Here is a 23,506-nt window from a genome sequence, read left to right as displayed (position 1 = left end):
AACACAATCTTCCCAAGCCATATTGGGGTGATCGTATCTTACAACTAAATACCTTTGAATTGAATGCTTTACAATGTTTTGAATTTCAAGCTATCAATTGAGGTATTGTCTATGTCCTCTATGTTTCCTTCCCTTCTTCCTTTACTGTTCCTTTTCTTGTTTTTGGTTGCCTACTATGTTTATAATCTAGTTGTCCTAGGACCAAATTGTTGTTATGGTCTATACAAATAATACCAATCTCCAGGACCTGAGCAGACAATCACGCACATAATGATTCTAAATGGAGAAGTAGAAGAACATAAAAATCAAAATCACAAAGCAACACAAGATTTATGTGGTTCACCTAAATTTACTGGCTACGCCTACAAAATCACTATAGATACACTAAGATCAATATAAAAGGAATTATAGAAGTCTCTCACAGTCAATCTCACAAACTCTGTCTCTCTACAATGATCTATCGCACTATTGTGTATCTTCCACTAAGATTACAAAATAGAAAAACTAATGGACCTTTAAGGATTGTACTTATTATAGTGCTAGCCTCAAACCAAAACACAAACCAATAAAAAAACTCAAGGAAAACCTTAACCAACAAAGAAATAGTTTAGAGAGACCAAATTTGAACAACACATTGATTTCTCTATTTCCTTTTCATTTTCTAATTATTTCTAGTTTTGTTTTAGGATCCACCAACAATAGTTGCATCCTAGAACTCTTTGTTGTCTCTTCTTAGGGTACCCCCACTCAAAAAGGGTACAATACAACTTAGTGTTATCATCTTACAAATTTTGAAGTGCAGAAAAAGCCAATTGAAGTGCTAGACTAACCTATTAGGGAGTGGATTGTCCACTATAGAACACAAAAGGATGAGACCAGTTCTACACCAATCTACCAACCATCTCCCTTAGAATAAGGTTTATCTTAAACCCATTGATATTGTTGAGTGCCACATCTATTATTTGGTTTGGTGTTTTCAAAAATAAGTTTGAGTTTTCAATCCATATATTTTTTGTTCTTAGTAATTTTTTATAAATATTTTAATCAATTTTTTTTTTTTTTTTTTTTAGATTCATTTAATCTTGATACACTTAAAAAGTATGAAATTATGCAAAAAAAATTCAAATATTCATTGAATACAAACATTCAGTATTTTGTTGTATTCAATGAATTTTTAAAAGATTTTTGTACAACTTTTGTACTTTTTAAGTGTATTTAGATTAAATGAATAAAAAAAAGTTCAATAAAAAAAAAGATTAAAATATTTCAAAAATTCACTAAAAAAAAACACGGACTGAAAACTCATAAAACTATTTTTGAAAATTCCAAGCCAAACAGAGTGAATATTTCTATCACTACGCATACAAATGTTAGATTTTGTACTAAGCATCAAATCTCCAAATTTGTTTCTTATCATCATCTTTCATCGTCTTATCATGCATATGCTTCTAAGTTGTCTACTACATTCGTTCCTCAAAATAGTAGGGATGCCATTAATAATCCAAATGGAAGGAAGCAATGAACGAAGAGATGAGAGCTCTTTAAGAAAAAATACGTAGCAACCAGTTAATTTACCTAAAGGAAAAAAGACAACCAGGCCTGCCTATCCATTTGTGGATGATTGTGGTGGGTTCTTCATAGTGGATGCAAAGACTAAGCAACAACTTCAATTCCAGTGGGATACTAGATGCCTTGTTCGATGATTGGAATGAGAGACTAAGCAGCAACTTCACTTCCAACTATTGTAAAGGTGAAGACTGGGTTGTGGGTCTTTGAGTTGTTGATTTGGGTGGATGCAAGATCCAGGTTCATGCTAAGAGAAACTCGTTGAGCTCAATGGCCATCAGGGCTATACAGAAAGGTTTAGAAGCACAAACACTTCTATGGAGGAGGGATGTCCTACATTTTTTGAAATCGTCGTGTCGCATCTTGTGTGTCCTTGTTACTTAAGAAGAAGGTGGTAGAGAGTCGCATCTTATGTGCACAAGCAAAGGTTGCATAGGATAAACCAAGTTCAGAGACCAAGAGGGGACATTTGTGTATACATGCATTTGGATGTGTGGGTAATGTTTACAGTCAAGTTTAACAAAAAAACAAGAGACATGTCCGTGTGTATTTTTTTTATAAAAACAAAAAACATAACAAAAAATCAAAAACCATGTTTGGTACACGTGTTTTCAAAACAAGCAAAAATAAAAAGAAGAAAACATGTTTGATGAGTTGCCAAAGGGGGTGGGAAGTGGGGGTAGGGGTTTGTCGGAGGTAAGTTGGAAGAGAAAAAGAGGAAAAGAAAAGAGGCACAATGTTATACAAGAAACGAGAGAACAACGCTGTTAACTGGTCAACGTACCCTTTTTTTCATTGGTACGGTACCAGTGTGTTTCAAAAAACGCTAATCCCCTAGCAAATTATTGGTACGCACATTCCGAAACATGGTACACTTCCATTGCAAAATAGTAAATTTAGTGATCCGAAGCAATCCCAAAAGTTTTTTCCAATATATTTCCTTAAATTTTACCTTAGGATAAAAAAAATCAAATATAATAAATTAAAATCTAAAGTGACTTAAGTTTTGACAAGACAAAAAAATCAAAAATGAAAAATATATATATATTTTATTGGATACCTAATAGTTAAAAGAAAATTACTCTAAAAGTACCATAAATTCTTAAATGTAAGTTTACCCTTATTGTACCACATTTTAGAGCATGTGGCATCCCATTTCACGTACCAAAACGATCCACGTTCCAAGTAACATAGGTTTCAGCATACCATTTTGCATTTACTGCTATAAATATTATATATTTATCACAAATTAATTTGGTCCTTCTCTCCAAGCTACCATCAAAATTTTGCACACAGTGTACTCATGTGATTGACACATGTTGGAAAATCATGAGTTTGAACATCCAATTTGGACAAAAGGACTGAAACTACACTTAAAATCTAGGGTTAACATTGTTCAAATTGGAATTATGGTACAGGAGTGAAAAGTGTAATTTACCCTTTTCTTGGAAACGAAAACAATTGTTAAACATGTTTCGTTTACCATTTACATATTTTTCAAAAACAGTAAACATAAACAATACCAAATATAAGTATACTTATCCATATATATTATAGCATCGGTGATTAACCAATCAACCAAAGTATGGCTAAGGAGTCATTTGTGGCATGCAAAGTACGGAAGTACATCAACGGGTCAAAAGAGGTGACTAACAAGGAAATAATCCGTAAGGAAATACCTTCTCATCAAGATCAGCTTGAGTTTTCTCCTCTGCCAAACGATCTAACTCTTTCTCTGCCTTTTTCATGTCACGCAATGCATTAGCTGCTTTCTCCTTATCCTCCTTCAGAGTTTGCAACCGCATCCGGAAATCTGACAGGTCATTTGACATGAATATTTCTTCCTCTCTTAACTTTTCAAGATCATCATGCAAACTATCCCTGGTTTCCGATGGGAACACAGAATCAAATAGGAGACATATATATATATAAGATAATATCGAGTTGATAGTAAACATGACAAGAAAGTTAGATAGTTCCACAGACAAGAACACAACACTGAATCTGCACTACAGAAAATTAAAAATTCAGTTCATGGAATTTGCAAAATGAATATACAGTCCTCTCTAGACAATCAAGCACAGAAAACAAAAAAAATTAATGATAGATATATGACTCGCAGAACAAGAGTATTATACTTTCTGCTCTGCAAAGTGTTCAGCTCCAACTGAATTTCCTCCATAGACTTCCCACCCTGCCCTCGAAAATCAAGTTTGTACTCCAAATCATCAACTTGCTTTTGCAGAGCATGTATTTCTTGGTAAAGCCTGTCAGCAGTGTCTACAGGTTGCACCAAGGCCTCAACTGAGTCCTTATCAGCCTTTATTTGAGCCAACACACCCAACACCTGCAGGCAAAAACATTCTTTTAATTCTCAAATCTAATAAGCATTGTGTAGAATGGAAATCATGTAAAGTGAAACCCTTGTAGGTAATATTAGCAATGGTTTGACCTTTGCAAACCATGAAGGATACAAGCACTAGAAGGACAAAGATATGGAAGATAAAAGAGGGGAAGGATATCTTTCAAAATGAGCTCTGATGAATTCTAAATCATGTAGTGCTGCTACAAGCAAAAAAGAATGTCTTCAATATTTATCATAAACTCAAAATAAATAAATAAAAAAAGAAAAAATAAAAAAGAAAGCCTTTTGTTTTGGTAAGTAACTAGAATACATTTACAATAAGAACAACCAAATACTTTGTGTTATAACAATGCCATTTTATGGGGTTCGAACGTTCTCATAGTTAACCATACAAACAATTATTTATCATAAACATTCAATATTTATCATAAACTCCCCCAAAAAAAGGGCCTTCTGTTTTGGTAAGTAACTAGAATACATTTACAATAAGAACAACCAAACACTTTGTATTATAACAATGCCATTTTATGGGGTTCCAAGGTTCAGTATTGTGAAAGGCGCGCCTAGGCACAAGGCGCAGCGAGACACAATAGTTGCGCCTGCAAGTACCCAAGGTGACGCAACTTGAAAGAGGTGTGTGCCTTATGTGCGACTTGTCGAGGCAAAAAAAGGCACAAGTCGCACGCCTAGGCGCAACTTTTGTTTTTCGATCTCTGAATGAATCTAATGGCTCAAATCGTGCTTTTAAAGGCTCAAATTACAGAGGATTACAACTCTGAGCTATATGCAAGAATACCCAACCCCAAATCAATCGAAATGCCCTAATCTCTATTTGTATTTGCTTGAAAGCTTGTTGTCTCTCTCTCTCTCTCTCTCTCTCTCTCTCTCTCTCTCTCCTTTAACTTGTCTGAGACCAGGTGAGTTCTTCTCTTCTTCTTCTTCTTCAACTTTGCTCTCTGGTTTTTTTATGCTTTTTTTTTTTGTTTCTTCGACTTGGAGTCTCGACTCTCTCTCTTCTTCTTTGCTCTCTGTTTTTTTCCTACTTTTTCAACTCAATTTCTCTCTCTCTCTCTCCCCTTCTTCGCTCTCCATTTTTTTTCCTACTTCTTCGACTCAGTTTCTCCCTCCCTCTCTCTCTCTTTTCCTGCTGGGCAGAGTTCTTATTTTTCTTATTCTTCTTCGCTATTTGCTGCTGGGCTGGGATTTTTTTCCCTTTTCTTATTTTTTTTCTTGCTTCTCTGTTTTCATTTTTGCTCCGTAGATAGAATAATGCAAAAATGAGAATAACAGCAGTTTATATAAGCAAGCACATGTCCTCTTTTTCTTCTTCTTCTTCTTCTCTGTTTTTTTTTTTTTTTGGCTTTTCTTCCATGCTGGTGTGTGTGTGTGTGTTTTTTTTTTTTTTGCAATTATGTCATTGTCTATGCTTTGAGTCTCTGTTAAAAAAAAAAAAAAAATTACAAATAATTAATTCATGACATCACACATTACATTATGAATCATTAGTCTATGTTAATTTATCTATTTTTTACTAAGACTATGTGCCTTGCTTCAATAAAGTCCACTCCTCGCCTTGCACCTTGCGCCTACTTTCCAAGAGAACAACCACTAAGGTTCATTTTAATTGGCCCAAGAAGCAGCCATCTCCGAAAACATAATTTTTTTTCTTCTAGAATGTAATCAGGAAGAAGTTCAAGAATATAAAATTTCTCTAATTTTGACCTAATAATAAGCCACTGTCCAATAGAAATCCTACCACTTAGGAGCGCTGCCGTTCAAATTGATTTTGTTCAAAGGGAAGTAGGAAGATTATCTTCTCCAACTGAAAGCTAAAGAAAGAGTTCCACTGAAGAAACTGTTATATCCAAATTGCAATGTCATCCAAGTTGTATATAAACATAGACATCTTGAAGATGGAAAAGCTATATTGCACTTTCTAGAAAAGTAAAACTCCCATGAAAGGACTTGTTGAGGATATAAATGATAAAGTTACACCTCTAATAGCTTGAGCTTTAAAATGCGATGGGAGTCAATGATTTAACTTGGTATCGGAGTGGGATCTTAGGTGATCTTGCAAGACAAGTTTCCAACCCATGCCTGTTACGTCGTTTCGTTCATCTCATAATCACCTTCACATGTGACACAGACTGCATGTGTGGTGTGATGTCCCAAATCAGTCCTGTATGTCACCTGAGCTTGGTTTACATAGGCTAGAAGCCTCTCCAAAGTCTCAACACATTCCCAATTAGTTTTGGGTTACATTTGCCAAAATTCAAATCAGACCAAGCAATAGATTTTGTGTTCGAACCCCTCACCTCCTACTCGATAATTATACACGTGTTAAAAATATAAATAATAAGGCAAAATTCACTTTATCCCATTGTAGTTTGAGACTGGAGCGCTTATCCCCCTATGATTCAAATATAAGTACACTGCCGCCTTTGTGATTTTAGAAATCAAAAAACTCTTGTGCCCAAGCTTGGCCTAACTTTAGGCCTACAAATCTCTCCCAAGCCTGGCCCTAAATTGGTAATACAATCCTGAGCCCACCCAACAAATCCTTATATTAAATAAAAATGTATTATAAGATTAAAAAAAAAAAACTAATCATTTTGTAATAAATTGGCACAAAAGTTTAATATTTAGCCATTACATCCTTCATATAAACTTGGGTAAGTATATCTTCCAACTTAAGTGAATCATTTTATTTTAAAATAAATGAAACTAAGTAAATTATATATGTTTATAACATGTATACATAACATATACATATACATGATAAATATAACGCATATAATCTCTACTAGAAAAAATAAAAGATGTCACCCGTTTTCTACACTTTTACTTTCCAAAATTACCTTTTATTAATTTAAATTTTCTTTGTAAATCCCAAGGCAAGATTGCTCTGTAGAAGTTGAAACAACAGTTGTGACGTTTCCAACTAGGATTCCAACACAATCAAACAGACGTGAATGCATCGATTACTCAAACATCCATTACCAATGTCATTGTACTTTCAGTCACCGACCACTTCACCTGTCTCTTCCCAAACAACGATTACTCACCGGTGAAACCTGCCATGTTTCTACCTTCCCCTTATCGAACCACATTAAAATATGATTTCCCAACCAAACTCCACCAGCAATTGCCAAAAACAGCTGAGACAATTGAGAGATGCAAGGAAAGACTTGTTGACAAGGAATTCATACATATGGCAGCAACTATCTGGAAACCTTCGCTCCTGTGACAAATATAAATTATATTTCATGTCCAGCCAGCCAATCTGAATTAGCCCTTACAGAAGTAGGATGTGAAGAATGCATTTCTTTATGGTGATTTGGGGAGGTTTTTAGGTTGACAAAGGCAGGTTACAATAATCTCCTAAAGCATGTTTAGATTGGTTACTTAAGGTCATCCTGAGTTTGGAAACAAGCAAAGCCATGTAGATCACATTGTTTATCAAATGAAACAATGGTAAGATTATTATATATATGAATGACAGTGGAAACACAATGATACGGAGGAAGTGGCTCAACTCAAGATAAGGTTAGCTAAGGAATTTGAGATTAAAGACTAAAGTCCCTGGAGATACGTTCTCGGGATTGAAGTTGCCAAATCAAACAAGGACGCCTTTATCTCTACGAGAAAGTGCATTCTTGATCTTCTTGGTGCACCAAGCATCTTGCAGTGTAAGCCAACAGAGTCTCTAATTGAGGCTAATTATCAACTTAAATAGTGATGTGAGTGATCATGTAGAAAAGGAGAGGTTCCAGAGATTAATAAGAAAACTCATATATCTATCCCTCAGTCAGACATTGTCTATGTAGTAGGGGTGGCTAGTCAGTTTATGCATGAACTTTATTCCGAGCATCTAGATACAATACATCATCTTTTGAGGTATCTCAAGTCAACTCCTGGAAAATAAATCTTGTTCCAATTATGGTGACATGAGATTGGAGGCATTAACTGATGCAGATTGGATAGGTTTAGTTGATAATAAAAAGTCTACTTCACGAAACTGTACCTTTGGGGGAATCAGTTTACTTGGCGAAGCAACAGCAATCAATGGTGGTTAGATCCAGTGCAGAGGCAAGGTATAGGGCTATGTCTCATAGTACTTGTTAGCTTATATGGTTTCAAACCTTAGGGGGGAGTATATGTGGTAACACTATTAAGTTGTATTGTGATAGTTAAGCTACTATTACTATTGCTCATAACCTAGTTTAGCACGGTAAAACCAAATGTATGAAGATTGACAAACAATTGACCAAGGAGAAGCTGAATAAGGGTTAAATTTGTATACCTTTTGTACCAAAAACCTTAATAGTAAGTTTTTCATTCCATTGTTTGCAAGTTGGTTATGAGAGAGATATATGCACAAACTTGGGTTAAGTGCTATGTGTTATGGTTCTATGCTTTGTTCAGTGGGATAGTTATATACTTTGGACCACTCTAATAAAAATATGTTTCTAAGGGAAAGAACCCAAGTTTTTCATTTATCTCATTAATCGTATATTGTCATTTTTCTTCTGCTTTCATTCTTCTTATTTTCTTACTGTACATTATTTAACTACGTGAAAAACTAATAATTGTTACGAGCCAAGGAGGTCTGTTGCAAGGGTTTGAGGTGGGGGTGGATCCAACAGTTCTGACGGTTTTCCATTTGTTCTATGCTGATGATGCGCTCATTTTTTGTGATGCAGATGTTGATCAGATTGGTTAATTGAGATGTGTGCTGTTGTCTAAGAAGCATGGACACGGACACGCGACACGACACGGAGAGGACACGGACACGCCGACACGCTAATTTTCAAAAAATGTAGGACACGACACGTGGGGGACACGCATAAAATATATAATTCTATATATATTTATTATATGTTATATATATAGATATATCATTCAAAGATAATAAAAAATGCAATATGACACTAATTCCTATAAATTCATATGGTTTTTGTTTTATTTTGTATCTTAAATTGTTTTGTTCAAACTTATAATTAGTTTCACCCATGTCTAATTGATGGACACGTGTGTTTAAGCGATAAACACATGTGTCCTCCAAGTGTCCAAAAAGTGTCCGGATCTTTAAGAAAAATTAAAAAACAGGACACATTTTGAGGAGTGTCGGACACGTGTCGGGAAGTGTCCGAAGAGTGTCGGTGTCCGACACGGACACGACACGGATACGTCACCTTCTTAGAAGTGTCCGTGCTTCTTAGGCTGTTGTGCTTTGAGGCAGTTTCAAGACTTCGGGTGAACCTAGCAAAGTCAAAACTGATTCCAGTGGGGGAGGTGGCAAGGATTCTAGTGTTGGCAGTTATTCTGGGGTGCAAGGTGGTGTCTCTGCCAGTTTCATATTTGGGATTACATTTGGGGGCGTCTTTTAAGGCCAAGAGGGGGTGGGAGGGGGTGGTGAATCGTGTGCAACGGCGGTTGACAGGATGGAAACAGCAGTATTTATCAAAAGGCCGTAGACTTACATTGATTAAGAGTGTTCTATTCAGTATTCCAACTTACTTTATGTCCGTCCATCTGATTCTGGTTTCAATGACGAAGCGGATTGAGAAATTACAGAGGGATTCTTGTGGGGTAATAGGGGGGGGGGGGGGGAGGGGAGGGTTTTCAGTATCACTTGGTGGCCTGGGATTGGATTTGCCATCCCAAGGTGAATGAGGGTTTGGGGATTCGAAGGTTGGTCTTGTTTAATGTGGCCTTGTTAGGGAAGTGGTTGCGGCGTTTTGTGGAGGAGCAAAACCGTCTCTGGAGAAGGGTGGTGGTAACAAAGTTTGGTGTAGGGAATGAAGGGTGGTGTTTAGGGCGGGTGGGGCAATCGCATAGCCATGGTCTATGGAAAGGGGTTTGGCTGGAGTGAGAGGAGTTTTGGAAGAGGGTGAAACTTAAGGTAGGCATGGGCGATCGAGTTCAGTTTTGACGGGATAGGTGGTGTGGTGACCTCCCTTTAGAATTGCGGTTCCCTTTGATTTTTGGTATTGCCACTGTTGCTGAGGTGTTGGTGGGTGTTGTGAGTGTGCGAATATGGTATTATGTAATTATAGTATTATGTATCAATTAGGTAGGTTGATATTCGATTGATTGTATAAGATTATTTCCTATTATAATTAGCTTTAGAATTACTATAAACATTGGTTGTAATCTTTGTATTCTACACAATTGAATATACAGAAAGCTATTTAGAAATCTTACATGGTATGAGAGCAGTATTTGAAAACCTAATCAGCCTCGAAAGTAGTGCTCACTATCAACCTCTGATCTCACTGAAATCGTAACCTACCTGTCGGAATCACGATTCATCTCTTCTGGCGAAGTCCCTCGTTTGTATCTCTGCTCCAACTCTCAACCTAAACCGCGATCCATCACAACCCATCTGCCTCTGCATCGTGACCCATCTGGCTCACGACCCACCTGGTGTCTGATTTTGGTTTGTTGGTCTTCTCTCTCACCAAAGGACACCCCTCCGACGTGGTTCGCCTCTTCTCTCTAGTTGACTTGGTTGGGTGACCCATCTGGTCGACCCATCTGATCGACGTGGTTAGTTGTGCTCCGACTCCTCTCAGCTAAGACTTCTCTCTAGTTCTACTTCAGTTCTCTGGTGTACTTCTGATTTGCTTTGATCGTGTTTGACCCATTGAGTATTTGGTACTATAATTAGTTTGTTATAGTTGACCACTCAGTTATCTGTTATTGCATTTTGACCTTACAAAATTTTGTTTATTACACTTGAACCCCTGGTTTGCCTATTTTGTTCTATTCTAGGTTTATTACACTTGAACCACTCAGTTTTCTAGTTATTATGATGTCTCTGGCTTCGGATGAATGTGCCTACTGCCATCATATAGGTCATTGGAAGTACCATTGTCCCAAGAATAGATGTCTGTCTGCTTCGTTTTCTCAGCAGTTTTCGATCCAGTTCCGTACCTCTCCTTTGAGTATTGTTCGACCTCCAGTCGGTTTTACCGCATCTGCTCCAGCTCTTGATCTTGACTTGGCTTCCTTGAGTGCTCAGATTAGCCAGCCATCCCTATCTGCCTCCATTGTTTCCTCTCCTTATTCAGGTTTGCTTGGGTCTTCTTCCGGTATCTCTTCGTCTGTTTGGATTTTTGACTCTGGTGCCTATCATCATATGACTCTCCATCTCACCTTACTTCAAAATTGTACTCCCCCTCCCTTTCCTATTACCGTTAATGCTGCTAATGGGTCTAGTATGCCTATTATATCTGTTGGGTCTACCTTACCGTCTGCTATGTCTACTGTCTCTATTCCATCTATCCTTTATGTTCCTCAGTTATTTGTCAGTTTATTATCTATCAGTCAGCTTGATGCCTCTAGTTTTGATGTTATCTTTTCTTCTTCTATCTGTTCTGTGCAGGATCGGATGTCCAAGCAACAGATTGGGACCGACCGTAAAGTTGGAGACCTCTATGTGGTGGAGAGCTTACATCTGCCTATGGCAACCTCTCCGACTGCCTTTTCATTTTTTCAATTAGATTCTCTGTTTAGTCCTTTCTACTTGTGGCATTCTAGATTGGGGCATTTGTCTGCTGATCGCTTACGGTCTTTAGCTCAGTCTGGTATATTGGATAAAGTTTCTCCTAGTGAACTTACTGAATGTTAAGGGTGTAAACTTGCCAAAATGACTGCCTTACCTTTTCATAAAAGTACTTTTATATCTGATACAACATTTTCTTTAGTTCATACTGATGTTTGGGGCCCTTCTCCTGTTCTCACCAGAGGAGGTTCTGCATACTATGTGTCATTTGTTGATGACTGTACCCATTAAACCTGGGTTTATCTTATGACTCATAAGTCTGACTTCTACCAGATATACTGTACTTTCCAATCTATGGTCACTACACAGTTTGGGTCTACTATTAAATTATTGCGGTTTGACTTGGGTAAGGAATACTTTAAAACTGAATTTTGTGATTACTTGGCCAATTTGGGTACGATTCACCAAATTTCTTGTACTGATACACCGGCTCCATTTTAGGGTGAGTCAGTTCTTACTGCTGCTTTTCTTCTCAACCGTATGCCTACCCCCCTTCTTTCTGGTCGGTCTCCTTATGAGGCTCTATTTTCTCAAACTCCTAATTACTCTCTCCTTCGTGTGTTTGGATCTGCTTATTTTGTTCTTTTACCCCGTAAAGATAGGACCAAACTTAGTGTCCGGCCTGTCCTATGTGTCTTTTTGGGTTATAGTCTTACTCAGAAAGGTTATTGCTGTTATGACCCTGTTTCCCGTCGCCTTTATGTCTCCCGCCATGTTGTCTTTCTTGAACGTCTACCTTACTTTCAGTTTCCTCCTTTCACCGCCCTAGTTTCCAAAGAGGATTTGGTTCATATTGATCCATTTCCTTCTGAGGTCCCGTCTGATGAGTACATCTCCACAGTTCCTCCTGAGCTTGTTCCATCTTCTCCTCCTACTTCACCTCTGGCTGCTTCTCCTCATTCAGTTTTTTCTCCTCCTTCGTTGTTAGTTTATTCTCGTCGCAAGGCACGTCCTCCACCACTGGTTGTCTCTGCACCTGCTGCTGATCCTCCTGTTTCTGACGACTCTGATCCTGTTGCACACCGATATCCTACTCCAGCGCGTCATCCTCCAAACAGGTTGGGTTGGTTTAATACATGTTTTTCTGCTTCCTATCGTACTTTTTTTTGTCTATTATTCACTCTTTTTCAGAACCTTAGTTTTACAAGAAGGCCTGTCAGGATCCTCATTGGGTTCAAGCTATGGAGGATGAGTTGTCTAATTTACAGAAAACTAGTACTTGGAAGTTGGTTCCTTTGCCTACTGGTAAAAATCTGATTGGTAACAAATGGGTTTACAAAGTCAAGACTCATTCTGATGGTTCTCTTGAGCGCTACAAAACTCGTCTGGTTACCAAAGCTTTCTCACAGTAGCATGGTATTGATTATAAATAGACCTTTGCTCTTGTTACCAAGATGACTATTGTTCGTACTTTGATCTCTGTCGCTGCTATTCGTTCTTGGCCTCTTTATCAGATGGATGTTAAGAATGAATTTCTTAATGGCTATCTCACTGAGGAGGTTTACATGCGTCCTCCCCCTGGCCTTCACCATTCGTTTGGACAGATTTGTCGCCTTCGGCGTGCTTTGTATGGTCTCAAGCAGTCTCCTCGTGCTTGGTATGATTGCTTTTGGACTGCTGCTGTTACTGAGTTTGGGTTTCATCCTTGTGCCCAAGACTCTACTTTATTTCTTCTCCACACCTCTACTGGATTTGTTGCATTATTACTGTATGTGGATGATATGATCATCACTAGTTCTGACTCTTCTGCTATATTTGAGGTCAAGCAACATCTTTTCCGCACCTTTGAAATGAAGGATCTGGACCCATTGCGGTATTTTCTTGGTATTGAGGTAACTTCTTCTCCCAAAGGGCTACTTTCTCTCTCAGGCCAAGTATGCCAATGAGGTTATTCATCGTGCCGGTCTTACTGACACTAAGATTTTTGATACCCCCATTGAACTTAATGTAAAGCTCAACACAACTGATTGTGTTCTTCTGGATGATCCTACTTTATATCGAGAGCTCGTGGGTTGCTTAGTCTACCTGACAATTATTTGTCCTGATCTTGCCTATGTTGTTCATGTGGTTAGCCAATTTGTCTCTACTCCTCGCTCCCCACATTGAGCTGCATTGGTTCGGATTCTTCGCCATCTCCGAGGGACTATCTTTCAGGGGTTGTTGTCTTCTACTTCCTCTTTGGACTTTGTAACTTATGTTTATTCTGATTGGGCTGGTGATGTCACTGATCATAAGTCCACTTCTGGCTTCTGCATGTTTCTAGGTGATTTCTTGATTTCTTGGAAGAGCAAGAAATAGACTGTTGTTGCGTGTTCCACTGCTGAGGTTGAGTACTGTGCTATGACTTATAAGATTGTTTGGCTTCGTTGTCTCTTAACTAATTTGGGTGTCCCTTAGTCTTCTCCGACCTCCCTTTACAGTGACAACCGCAGTGCTATTCAGATTGCTCATAACGCTGTCTTTCATGAGCAGACAAACCACATTGAGATTGATTGTCATTTTGTCCGTCAGCATCTGCAGTCTGGCTCTATCTCGCTTTCTTTTGTTTCTTCGGCATTGTAACTTCCTGATTTCTTTATAAAGACTCACACAACTGCTCGATTTCAGTTTCTTATTGGCAAACTCTCAGTGTTTTCTACTAAAACACCTTGAGTTTGAGCGGAAGTGTGAGAATATGGTATTATGTAATTATGGTATTATTATGTAATTATGGTATTATGTATCAATTAGTTAGGTTGATATTCGATTGATTGTATAGGATTATTTTCTATTATAGATTAGATTTAGGATTGCTATAAATATTAGTTGTAATCTTTGTATTCTATACAATTGAATATACAGAAAGCTATTCAGAAATCTTATAGTGCGATCTGGCCAGGGCGTTTCGACTGTTTGGAATGTGCGCCTGCGCTGCGATGTTTAAGATTGGTGTTAGAATTTACCATCACCTACCACCAATTTACCATCACCTACCACCACCTACTCCTCACCTACTCCTCACCTACTACACTCACCCTCTCCTATATAATGAGCTACTCACCATTTGTAATATACACAACAATATATATCAATCAATAATACATAAATTCTTACATGGTATCAGAGCAAGGTTAAAGATCTTGGTGTTCTTCGCCGGATCTCAACCAATTCAACCCACCCCAGAACTCAAACCCACATTAAACTCTGCCCTATCCAACATTTCCCTACGCCACCGCACATTCTTCTTCCTCGTCATCCTCTTCCAAGTCTTCCTGGTACTCTACATCACCGGAGCTCCTCATGTTTGTCTCTCTACCCATCAATTCTCGCCGGTCTTTCACGCCGGCGATTGCGAGTCCCGTAAAATCTACGTATACGACCTCCCGTCAATCCATCAAGCACGATTTCCGAGGCCTTTTACAGACCGTTTGCCACCACGTGGACTGCGCTCGGGAAAACTGTCTCGACGGCACGACGGCGATCATGGAAGCGTTCCTCGACTCCGACTTCTGTCTCCAGCCGAGAGGCAGATCTCAGCCGATCTCATCTTCTGCCGGACATTATGGCAAACCAGGCCCCCCGAGAGGCAGATCTCATCGCAGCGTACCACCACCCCTTTCTGGCCGTTGAGGATCGACGCCCGTCGTCCCAGCATGTGGGGCCGAGCATCCACCACCACCCGCCGAGCGCATTTTCCCGATCCAGACACCATTGCTTCGGCTCTCTCTCCCTCTCTCTGGACAAAACAGCGTGTAACTCTTCGGTGGACAAGCTTTGTACAACTCCATAAACCCTTTTTTTAATTCCAGCTCTCTCTAATCTCTCTCTTTGGGGTGTTCTGAGATCACGTGCTTTTAGTAGCAATGAGGTTGGCCTTTTGATAAAGCTGTTGCTGTTCTTCGTAGCCATGTGGGTGGCCTTTTGACTATCCCCGCTGTCACCTCGTGGGTCTGTTCCTATCATATTATTTATTATAATATATTATAATATACCATACCAATTTACAGATTCACACACTATCACTGATTTGTTTAAACCGTTATTTTATTTTTATTTTTATTTTTTTTCTCCACTTTTTCCAGCGTGTTCCCATTCTCTTCCACTTTCTTTTATTTTCTATCTATATATCTACCTATTTTTTTATTTACCTCCACATCCGAGCCCACATATTCAACCACCTCTCTTTTTTTAACTCTTTATTTTATTTTCTTTCATTTCCCACACTGATATTTTTCATATAATCCATCTACCAATCTTTTTTATCAATTTTCTTTATCCCTTGTTTTCTTTCATTTTATTTTATTTTTTTTTTTTTCACAAAACACTACCAAATCCACAATAAAAATAAAAAATAAAAAATAAAAAAAAAAAAACAAAAACAACATTTTACAATCTTATCATTTCTTCTTGCCGGGAATCAACCCCGATCAGCATTTTACACCCAAAAAAAAAAAAAAAACATCAACAAAAAAACAACACCCACAAAACAACCACATCCACAGGCACGATTTTTTCTTCTCTACTCTGCCGCAGGTCTCTTCTTCTTTCCTCCATCCTGGGCGGCCCTTGACGGTGCTGCCTCGGTGTTGCTTCCTAGACCACCAAGCAAGTTGCCTCCTCCCTGCTCCTCCACTCCAGCATATGGTGGACCTCCAAATCGGAACATCACGGTGGCCTTCCGCTTTAGCTCCTTGTTTTCCGCCTTTAGCACACTTATCTCTGCTCGCGCATCCTTATACATGCGTTGGAGCAGAGCCAGTTGGGCGTTTACATGCTGCACCTCATTTGTCCTACTCTGCAGCCGGTTCGACAAATTTGTGACCGCCGTCATGCTTTCCACACATGCCTTCAAAGTATACTGATTGGCCTCCACATCTGACTGCACTGCCATTCTTTGCTCCACCGACCGCATCGGAAAGTTCAACGGAGCAAACTCCGGGGCGCTTGGTTGAGTTTCCAGTGCCACCGCACCAGTTCTCTCTCTCGTTGACTCGTTGAAGTCGGGAAAGAGGGTGAGCAGCCCGCGGGAAGACGATGAAGCCATTTTCTAGGCACCAGAGTGTTACACAGTATCTCTCTCAGAAATCTCTCTCAGAATATCTCTCGCAGGTTTTTTGCCTCAGCCTCAGCCTCTGTCTTATAGCCGAGGCAGCCACGCGCATCGCGCGCCTCTTACCACCAGCCGACAAACGGGCACGCAAGCCAAGGCGCCCACGTGCCTCGCCATCATGTCCGGCACCCCTTTTGATGAATTGGGCACGCCTTTTGATGGCACGCCTTTTGACAAAATTGGGCACACCTTTTGAGGGTGCCACTTTTACAAGGGTCCGACAAGACTCTGTAAACTGTCCCGACATTGATTCCGGTTAGTTTCTACAAGGGTCCGACAAGACTCTGTAAACTGTCCCGACATTGATTCCGGTTAGTTTCTACAAGGGTCCGACAAGACTCTGTAAACTGTCCCGACATTGTTTCCGGTTCATTTCTACAAGGGTCCGACAAGACTCTGTAAACTGTCCCGACATTGATTCCGGTTAGTTTCTACAAGGGTCCAGCAAGACTCCGTAAACTGTCACAACAACTGTCACACCATTGTCTGCTACAACGGTCCGATATGACCCCATAAACTGTCTTCTACATCGGTCTGACACCGCCATCCAGTGTCCTCTACACCGTTATGACACCACCATACAGTGTCCTCTACATGGTTATGACACCCCCATACAGTGTCCTCTACAACGTTATGACACCACCATCCAGTGTCTTCACCAATGGTCTGACACGACCATACAGTGTCACCTATCCTTTTTTATTTTTATGTATTTTCTTGTTTTGTTCCTCTCTTTAAACTCAAGTTGGTTAGTTTCTATCGTCCTTGAGTTTGCGGGGGGCTGTTAGAATTTACCATCACCTACCACCAATTTACCATCACCTACCACCACCTACTCCTCACCTACTCCTCACCTACTACACTCACCCTCTCCTATATAATGAGCTACTCACCATTTGTAATATACACAACAATATATATCAATCAATAATACATAAATTCTTACAATTGGGAGCAAGATCAGTTGGTGGAGCTATTGGGTTTTTTATATGAGTTGCGAGTGGGGGAGGGCAGGATTCTTTGGCATGGGGGTTTCCTAGGGCTAAGGGCATGTTTTCTGTATCTTCTTATTATGGTATGCTTGCTCATGAGGGGGCTGTTGCTTTCCCTTAGAAGTGTGTTTGGGTTTCGGGTACGCCATCTAAGGTGGACTTTTTTGTGTGGACGGCCATGTTGGAGCGTATCTTGACTAGAGATAATTTAATTCGTCATGGCCATATATTGGTTAATTGGTGTTGTTTGTGTTGTGGTGATGCGGAATCGTTAGATCATTTGCTAGTTCATTGTCCAGTTACTTCTCGCCTTTGGATTTTAGTGGTTGCGACTTTTGGTTTGGCTTGGGTGCAGTCGGATTCGGTTAAGGTAGTCATGCAAAGTTGGGTGTGGGGTCGAGTCGCGAGGAGGTGTCAAAAGGCGTGGATGCTTGCTTCTCATTGTATTCTATGGTTGGTTTGGTTGGAGTGGAATAGGCGTATTTTTCAAGGGATGTCTCATTCAGCACCTTGGTTAGAAAGACGACTACTTACAGTTTTACATAGCTGGGTGACAAGTTCGTTTGATCCTGATGTTTTGGCTTTTGTAGATTTTGTGGAAGATTTGATTTGTTACTCTGTGGAGCCTCTATGGCTTCCATTTTTGTACTTTTTGCATCATCTTGATGCTTTTTAATAAAGTATGGTTATTTATCCAAATAAAAAATAAAAAAAACTAATAATCCTTACACATGATGAAAAATCTAAAGACAGATGAAGCTTTAACATAGCAAGTTTAACATGCGAAAACCATAATATCTAAAACCATGAATAAAAAATAAAAAAGACCAGAATTGACAATTACATCATCAAGTGCCTGAGATTTTTGATCCAACTCCTCATTTAGTTCATTCATCTTTTTCTCTGCAAGAGGAATTGTTTCCTTGCCAATTTTAGCATATTCTTCATATACCACACGAAGCTTGTCTAACTGCTGGAAGCAGGAATCAGCATTAGAGGACTCCACAGCCAACACTTTCATATGCTCTGCAGAACTTGCAGCCTTCACCCTTTGCTGTGATGCACAAGTAAGTCTGAATCAATATTAGCGAAAGCCCAGAAGAGGCAATGGCAAGAGGAACATTAAATCATCCATGAAAAAGTTGTGCAACAAGCTAATAATGAAATTTATCAACCTTTCTAACAAAATCATCTTCCTCTTCAGCTGAGAAAGGGCGCTCACAGCAAGGACAAATGTGATGAGCACGGGCAACTCTTTCGAAAGGATCAAACATTTGTCGCATACCATCAGCAATGTTGTATTTGCTGCACGCAACATGACAAAAAAAATTAAACAAGTGAATAGGAAACTTAGTTATGAACGAATGATGCTAAACTGAGTTGCAAGATCGTGCATCGTCCATGAAATAAATTCAAAACCAAGTACCTTTTTTGCACATCTCTTTTCTCTTTAGCCGAATCAAAAACTTGGAGATAAGAGTCAATGCTAACATACTGCTGATCCAAGAACTGGACTTTTGATTCAATAAATCTCTTTTTGGCTGCATTCCAATCACAAGAATAAATTAATGAATCTCACTGAATGGCAAATTTCACAGTCTGCGCATGGAAAGGGGAGAATTGGTAAGCTGCTAGCAAAAAAAAAAAAAAAAAACTAGAGGCAATAATATGTTTCCATTCTTGAGTTGCTGTGGACAAGTTGCTTCTACAAGTTTGACAGCATATAGGTTAGAATTGATACTGAATTTGTCACAATTCCAATTAATGCTTAACCCCCCCCCCCCCCCCCCCCCCCTCTCTCTCCCTTTTCTTGATTCTGTTTCTATCAGTTGGAAGAAAAAGTGATCTGCAGATAGTGTTTCATTATATGTTTGTCATCAATATTCTCCACTATATAGAAATCATAAATGTACAATTAATGAATTAGTAATCGATGCAGCAAAATAAAATTAAAAAGATTGATTACTTAATTGATAAGATCATCCTCAAGAAGGTTGAAAAGGAAACATCATATCTATTTTTCCATTAGATATGTAAACATACATGAATGTGTTACTACCAAGCACATCTCATCCCAGATTCTTCATTACAACAAAATTATAAATACAAAAGGAATAACAGCAACTCCAAATCTAGAAAAACGAAAGCCTTGACAGATAACTTTAATCAAGAGAGGAATGAGGCTCACAATCCATATCCTTGTGAAGTTTGGACAGGTTATTATTAACTTCTTGTATTTTCATCTGTAACATATTCACCTCCTTTTCAGCTTCACGAGATTTTGAGCTCAAGTCGTCAAACTCCATTCCAAGAGCCCTGCACTAAAGAAAGTATATTATGACATATGGAGTCATAATGTATTCAGAGAATGGAAAAATGTAAACAAAGTAGGAACCATCATGTCCGTCAGCCTACAGACTTAAAACTCTTGAAATACTTTTTTTCTTTTTCTCGCTTTGCTATCATTCAGAATATGTATCGATGCATATATATATTGGATTGCAACATGAAAATTGTTTGGTCTCATCAAGATGTTGAGCAGTAGTATCATGGCTTAGCTTTTATGTTTCTCTAAAATTACGATTATACCCACATTTCCATTAAAAAATGGAGTTGCTGAATTAAGAAGACCAAAAAGAGAGGGAGAGAGAAAGAAAAGAAACAAAAAAGATATGGAACATCAGACTGACAGAGGGATCTCTTCTAACTTAATTATAGTTTTTGTATAGAACTGACTATTGAACTCTCATTCTCAACTCATGCTTATCCTGCACCTTTTTTTTTTTTTTTTTTTTTTTTTTGAACAAGGGCTTGTCCTAGTGATGTAGTAGAATAAATAGGTTAAGTATATGTTAAATAGCCTATTATCTGTAGTCTATAAATACGTGATGTAATACTCATTGTACTTGGCTTTTGATTAAACAATATACATTGTGAATAGAGTTGAGCTTGGTTTCTCTCTCTAGCCCTTAGGGCTTTTACCCGTAATTGGGGCATTTGTGTTCTTTCTATCAATTTCATTCTTGATTTGCTTATGGATTGCATTATCTAGGATCAGAGCTTCAAGCTCAGATCTTTTGGTTCCTATTTCATCCAACGATTTTAGGAAATATTCATTTAGTTCTTAGGCCCTAATTTTATCCTCTATTTACTTCCCTAACAACATTGGTGTTGAATCTGGTTCAGATTCTGGTGTCAGGACTCCTTGTTTGCCATTTGCACCAAATCGCTATTGGAATTAAACAAGGGAATCGAGTTTGATTAAGTTGATTCGAACTTCATCACGAGTGTTAGAGTTGAGATTTTGCTCATTTCGAACCATAGTTGTTGGTTAGAACTTGAAATCGAGCATCTTGAATGCAGATCTAGAACGAAAATCGAATTTCATGAGTTCAAATCTAAGGAGAAATTTAACTTCGCAAACTCAGATCTGAGGGAAAATCGTTCTTTGTTTCATCAAATCGACTTCAATCTGAAGTCCTAGTTGTGATCCGGACATGAATCTGAAACCCTAGAAGCAATCTGAACTCGAATCGAAGGTCTTGGATGAGATTCAAAAACTCAATTCGAATACCAGATCTGGAAGCAATGTGACTCTGGATCGACTTCAATCTGACCATATAGTTGAGTTGCGATCTCGATTCAATTGTTCTTGCCAAGATCTAAACTCAAATCAAACTCCAGGTTGAAGATCTGAACTCGCGTATCCAAAGGAATTCGTAGCTTCATGTGCCTTGGTGTGTTGCGCTCCAGTTTTCAGGAATCATCATCCAAAAACTAGCCTGGTTTGATTGACCCACAAAGAATTTCAGTCATAGCACTTGGTTCGTTGCTCTTTGATCCTATTCTTCCTTCGACAAGTGTTCATCTCGATTGCAAACACGATTAGTGCTCTAGAATGTCGAATGTTGCAATCTGACCGTCACAACCCATGCAAGCCCATCACAAACACAAGTCGACTTCGCACCACCTGTTTCGCACTGATGTCAACTTTGCAACATGATTTCAATCAAGATTCGACTCAAATCATCTCGATTTCATTTCGCAAATTGGGTACCCTTCACATAATCGCAATTTGTGATCTCAGTGCTCAGTGTTCTGGTTGTCCCTAGGTCAACTCTCTAGTTCGAAGGTTTGGTTTCTTCTCTTGCGGTCAAGAAATCAGATTCAAATCCCTAGATTTCCTTTCGCAACTTTGATCTGGATTTTGTGTTGCGTTTTCTTAGTTGATCTCACATCTCAATTACTTGGGGTTCTTCATTACAGTCAGCTTGGTGATTTCAATTTTGTCACCTAGAGCTTCAATGTGCGATTCCAACTAGATGTTCTGCGTCTAAGTCATCTAAAGCTTGATCTCAACTTTGAGTTCTCCAATAGTGCTGACCACATCTCGAATATGATTCTTCTTCATGATAATCCTGATTCTCGTGATCTACACTTTGAATCAGTTGCGATTTAGGTCCTCGTCTTTCGCTGCAAGATCATGACTCTTGAATTTGAAATCAAAGAAGCATTCTGATTTGTTGTTTTTGCATAAATTTGACTCATGAGTGAGTTTAAGGTTCCTTGGATTAAACAAGACCTGAGGCAATACAATGCACTTTTGTCTATTGTTTGTATCATTGGCTTATCAAAGATCAGGGTTGTAGGGTGGGCCAAAATAGAGGATCTGTTGCAAATATTAGGTGAAGATACTGTGATGATTCTCTCACATGGAAGGAGCAATGATGCAAATCCAAATCAAACTCATAATCAGCGAGTTGAGATAAAGCAAATAAATTTTGCTTTAGACCGTCTTTGAAGCTCGATGTGTGTGTTTCTTGCTTCTATATGCCTCTATAAGATGTTGGCTTGAGTTGAGTACACTGCAGGTGTTGATGCTCATTTGACTATTGTGTCTGTAATGTAGAATTCTCGCTCCTAACTAGCTTCTCTCACGTGGCTCTTTCTAGTGGATGCATAGTGGATCCTTTCATCTTTTGTCACATTCCTCAACCTTGCTTTGGAAGCTATCTGTTTGCTAGTCTATTGATCTCATTCCAACCGACTGAGTACATCTTTGCACCAGTATGCCGAACAGAGATGCAGGGCTCGGGAAAATGGAGGTTTGTCCAAGCTATAGCAAGAAGGTATGGCATAGGCATGATGGGGAATGTCAATTTGCACCTATGGTTGTTTAGCTAAGGATATGCAATTCCAGGTATTCAAGGAAAGAGGAGTTGTGAGAGCGATGTTTGTGTTGAGTATGGAAATGAGATGCAATGCCTATTCCTCACCTACATTGAGCTTCACTTAGTTGCTACTTAAACTTGAGGACAAGTTTCTTAAAGAGGGAGAGTTTGATGTAGTAGAATAAATAGGTTAGGTATATGTTCAATAGCCTATTAGCTGTAGTCCATAAATAGGTGACATAATATTCATTGTACTTGGCTTTTGATTAAAGAATATACATTGTGAATAGAGTTGAGCTTGTTTCTCTCTCTAGCCCTTGGGGGTTTTACCCCTAATTGGGGCATTTGTGTTCACTCTCTCAATTTGATTCTTGATTTGCTTATGTCTGATGTAGTAGAATAAATAGGTTAAGTATAGGTTAAGTATATGCCAAATAGCTTATTAGTAGTAGTCTATAAATAGGTGATGTAATACTCTTTGTACTTGAATAAAGTTGAGCTTGGTTTCTCTCTCTAGCCTTAGGGGTTTTACCCTAAATGGGGCATTTGTGTTCTCTTTCTCAATTTGATTATTGATTTGCTTATGGATTGCATTACCTAGACCTCATAAGAGTATTCTATGTTAGCTAAATACATTTCCATCAATTGTTGAAATACACATGGTGCCCAAGCCTTCCAAATTTGTCCTTGCTCTCCATAATCCAAACATAATAATGTTTCAACATTTCATCAAGATCATCCTTGCAGGCCCGG

General features: G+C 38.8%; 1 protein-coding gene across 2 annotated transcripts in view; it reads right to left on the bottom strand.

Moving 5' to 3' along the window:
* The window catches only part of RAD50 (DNA repair-recombination protein (RAD50)), a 121,943-nt gene that overhangs the window by 26,820 nt on the left and 71,617 nt on the right, over window positions 1-23,506 (bottom strand). For both annotated transcript variants that reach the window (XR_014335337.1, XM_082877962.1), the window contains exons 13-18: window positions 19,771-19,898; window positions 19,009-19,123; window positions 18,758-18,887; window positions 18,427-18,636; window positions 3,705-3,913; window positions 3,246-3,447 (exon numbers count right to left, since the gene is read on the bottom strand). Coding sequence is in view for 1 of the 2 variants with exons in the window: in XM_082877962.1 (XP_082734088.1) it covers window positions 3,246-3,447; window positions 3,705-3,913; window positions 18,427-18,636; window positions 18,758-18,887; window positions 19,009-19,123; window positions 19,771-19,898 (994 nt within the window). In the remaining variant the exon portion in view is untranslated. The remainder of the gene's footprint in view (window positions 1-3,245; window positions 3,448-3,704; window positions 3,914-18,426; window positions 18,637-18,757; window positions 18,888-19,008; window positions 19,124-19,770; window positions 19,899-23,506) is intronic.

This window comes from Camellia sinensis, chromosome 7 (assembly GCF_055761805.1).
Source record: "Camellia sinensis isolate YWXY chromosome 7, ASM5576180v1, whole genome shotgun sequence".
Lineage (NCBI taxonomy): Eukaryota > Viridiplantae > Streptophyta > Magnoliopsida > Ericales > Theaceae > Camellia > Camellia sinensis.
Note: the sequence above shows the minus strand (reverse complement) of the source record. Positions and strands in the feature narration are given on the sequence as shown.